At 19.1% G+C, this 4153-nt stretch overlaps 1 protein-coding gene across 1 annotated transcript; it reads right to left on the bottom strand.

Moving 5' to 3' along the window:
- Nucleotides 1-3312: 3312 nt before the first annotated feature.
- K444DRAFT_197019 (uncharacterized protein) lies at nt 3313-3906 on the bottom strand. The gene has a single exon (XM_024870978.1). It carries the CDS (start codon nt 3707-3709, stop codon nt 3356-3358), a length of 354 nt encoding a protein of 117 aa, XP_024729940.1. The 5' UTR covers nt 3710-3906; the 3' UTR covers nt 3313-3355.
- Nucleotides 3907-4153: the final 247 nt, after the last annotated feature.

The raw sequence follows: 4153 nt of genomic DNA on the forward strand, positions 1-4153 counted from the left end.
TAAGAAGATTTATTATTATTTTTTATATAATCTAGCTAATATTACAAATTTTATAAAAGTCTTAATATATTAATATTATTATTATAAAAGTATTATAAAATTAGAAGGCTATTATTTAATACTAAAGCTAGATATTATACTAGATCTTTATTTTAATTGATTTACTGGATTTTATACTTTAGCTTATTTCTTACTAGCTTAATTATAATAATTCATTTAATACTATATTCTTATTATTTTCTAATACTAATAAAAGTAGTTCCGGATTTACTTAACTTAATAAAGAATTCTAAAAGTTCTTTTATAACTTCTTTATATAAAAAACTAGATATATCTTTATAGCTTCTAATAGCTTTAAGAGAAATAAGTAGCTATGCTTTTCTAAAATCTCAAATGAATTCTTTATTTAGTTTTCTAGCTTTTAGTTCAAATAATTAGATTTCTAGTACTTTATAATAACTTATACTTTGTTTCCGACTTTGAAATTAATTAAATAGTAATATTTATTAGCTTATATCGCATATTATTTCTATATTTACTTTATATAATCTTAAGTAAATTACTATAATTCATATAATTAATTTACTAATATTTTAGTTTTATTCTTATTTAGCTTTTCCTTAAATAAACTAGCTTTAGTAAAGAAGTTCTAATTCAGAGAAATATAAGGCTTATAGCCCTTTTTAGTTATAAATAGAAACTAGCTAATAGTTATATACTAAAGAAAGGCTTATTAGTAATTAATTATAGTAATTTATTTATTCTAGTTATTTTAGTAATAATTAATATATAAATATAATCTCTAATTAAAGTACTAATAAATAATCTTTATTTATTTATTTAAAAGTAATTAGCTATTAAAAGCTTGAGTTTAATACTAATTCTTATATAAAGTTTACTTTAAAAATTAAATATAAATTAGGGTTTCTAATCTAAGATAATTATTTCTCAAATATTTATTTAATATATTATATAAAATAGAAATAAAAGTATTAGCGATTTAATTATAATTATATTTTATACGGAAATTATAACTAGGTATTTAAATAAGTAATTTATAAGTATAGTAATTATATTATAACCTATTTTATTTTTTAGATAACTCTTAAAGTCTATAATAATATATTATTAAAAGTAATTAGAAATTGAAAAAAAATAAAAAATCAGGCTTTTTATTTCTTAATATATGCGATTTTTTATAAGTATAATAATTATTATAATATTAAATAATATTCTTGCCTATAAATAACTAATAATATTATTCTTTAAGTAATTAATAGAGCTTTATATATTTAAAATATTCAGAAAGAAATTTATTATATACTTTATAAAAATAATCCGGGAATTATTTTATTTTTTATAATATAAAGTTTTCTATAATATAAAAAAAAGCTATTTTATAATATTTAGATATTACTTTTAGTTTAAGCTATTATATATAGCTTTTCTAAATTCAATAATAAATAATTATTTTATAGAATTTTATTAATTAATTATAAACTATTATATTTAATAAAAGTTTTTAATAATACTTTTATAAGAGTAATTATAATAAAAGCTATTAGTAAAGTTATTAAGAAAATATTTTCTTTTAAGAAAATTATATTTTTAATAAAAATATATTTCTTTAAAAAGTCTTTAATATATATTTGATTTTTAGAACTAAATTTCGAATTAAATAAACCGATTTTATAAAGTATTACTATAAGCTATACGTTATAGATAATTTTTAAATTAATCTTATTTTAGGAAAAAGTATTTAAGTTTATAGCTTTTCTTTAATTTAGCCTTAAATATTTATTTTATTTTATTTTTATAATAAAGTATTTACTTGCTTATTTAATTTTCCGAAATAATATATAAGCTTAAAATAATAATAAAATAAAAGCTTAGCTTATCTAATTTATTAAGAAGAAAGTTTTTTAATAATTATAAAATATTCTAAAATATAATAATTAGAATAAACCTTAAAGAAAATATCTTAAAAGCCTTTTAGCTTAGTTTTTTATTTCTTTAAAACTTATATTATAATAAATATTTCTTTATTATATATATTATAATTAAGTTCTATTAAAAGTATAATTTTAAAAAAATAAGCTATAAAATATTAAAGGCCTATTTTTAGATTTTATTAAAAGAATAAGCCTATAATTACTTTTTTAGATATATTTATTTCTATTATTATAGGCAAATTTAAATTATAATATTATAGAACTAAAATAGAAATTATAGCTTTTTTTTAAATAATTAAAAATCTTTCAATATTACTTAAATTACTTAAAAAAATATTCTTTTTAATAAATTAAAATAAAAGATTTATCTAATAATCTATTTATATTCTTTAATAAAGTATTTATAAAAATTATAAAAACTAAGAAAAAACTATATATTCTTAATTATTTTTGGGAATTACTAATTATATATTATTTTAATATTAGATATAAAAATAATAAAGCCTAAATACTTTATATATATATTTTTAATTTTTAATTTTTTTAATATTTATTTAAGGCTAATAAAATATAAATAATCTAGTACTTTTTATATATATTATTTATATTTTATTAAATTTTTTAAATAAATTAAAATATTATATAAAAGTTATTTAAAAAATATATTATTTATATAATATTAATATATAATTAAGCTATTTATAAAGCCTTTCTAAAAAAATTATATATATATACTTTATAGTAAATATAAAATATTATTAGTTTTTAAGATTTTGGATCTATAATTATATAATAAAAAGTTTAATAAATATCTAATTTAATATAAATTTTAATTTTAGATAATTAATTTAAAGTCTTATTAATAAATAAAAAGAAATATTTTTTTAAATAATAAAAATTAATATGAAAGTATTAATTTTTATTTACTTTTTTTATAAAAAGAACTAATAAAGTAAAGAAAGTTTAATTAGCTTTAATAAAATTTTTAGCTAGATTATCTTTTAAGAAATACTTAATTTTTAGAAACTTTTAAATAGATTATTACTAGAGAAATTAATATCTAATACTTTTAGTTCTTTTTAGGCCTTTAATCTAAATCTTATAATTATATAATTTATAAAAAAGAAAAGTATTAGATTCTTTTTTAAAAAAAATAAAAATATATTTCTTGAATTTTGGGAATAATATTTTTTAGAATTACTAAAGCTTTATTTCTTTTAATTATTAATTTTTTAGGCTAGAAATAGCTTCTTTTTCTTAAGCATTAAGCTTTTTATTAATTTTATAAATAAAGATTTAACTAATAATATTCTTTTCTTTTTTAGCTATATAATTAAATATTATAAAAATAAAAAAAGCTAGATTTAGTATTTAGTTCTTATTAAGAATCTCTTCCCGCCTTTTTAGCTTTTATATCTGCTGAACCACTTGAACGATCTGTTGTATTTGGGTATCTGTAAGGCATCCTTTTGGTTGAATCGCTGAGGGGGTTTAAATCGTGAAATAAGAGAAGTGCAAATCCCAGAGACAGGAACGGACGAGAGGAGACGACGTTCCAGGGGTGTAAGCTCAGTGGAGTACCAGAAGAGAGCAGTACCACGAAGGCAGAGGGGAAAGGCTGTACGAATATCGTCTTGCTGAGTCTCTGCCAAGTATAAGAGCATGTGCGTAAATGCGAAAACGTCTATATAAACCACCGTCTTTCCGGTCGTAGCCACACCTTCTGGATCAAAATATCCAATATGATTGGGGGCCATTCTGGAGGATAGCGTAAATGGGGTCGAGTACTCAATTAAGAGCTCGCAAGGTATCGATAGAGGTCGAGATCTTATAGGTGGGGTATCGATTTGGAGGTCGATTAATTGTAGGATACTAAGGTATCGATATGGAGGTCGAAATCTTAGGGCATTGCTACCATGTCACGTCCTGGACAAGCTGTGGAAGTGGAATGTGGGTGTGTTTGTGTAAATATATGTATGAATGATCGTGCCCTAAGGGCGGTGAAGAAGCTATATATACGCCTGTGCGTAGCACGTGACAGAAATCAACTAACCTTTATTTTCTAATTTCACGCCTCACTCTCATATGCTATAATCCCATACTATAGAAGCCTATTCTATACTTTATATTACTCCGTATTTTATATCCCTATTATACTAGCTAATCTGATATTTATATCTACTTTACTAAACTATTATTAA

The sequence above is a fragment of the Hyaloscypha bicolor genome (assembly GCF_002865645.1).
Source record: "Hyaloscypha bicolor E unplaced genomic scaffold K444scaffold_165, whole genome shotgun sequence".
In the NCBI taxonomy this organism is placed as follows: Eukaryota; Fungi; Ascomycota; class Leotiomycetes; order Helotiales; family Hyaloscyphaceae; genus Hyaloscypha; species Hyaloscypha bicolor.

What these genes read in the sequence shown, in the direction of transcription:
- K444DRAFT_197019 (XM_024870978.1), bottom strand. Translation starts at nt 3,709, where the DNA reads ATGGCCCCCAATCATATTGGATATTTTGATCCAGAAGGTGTGGCTACG.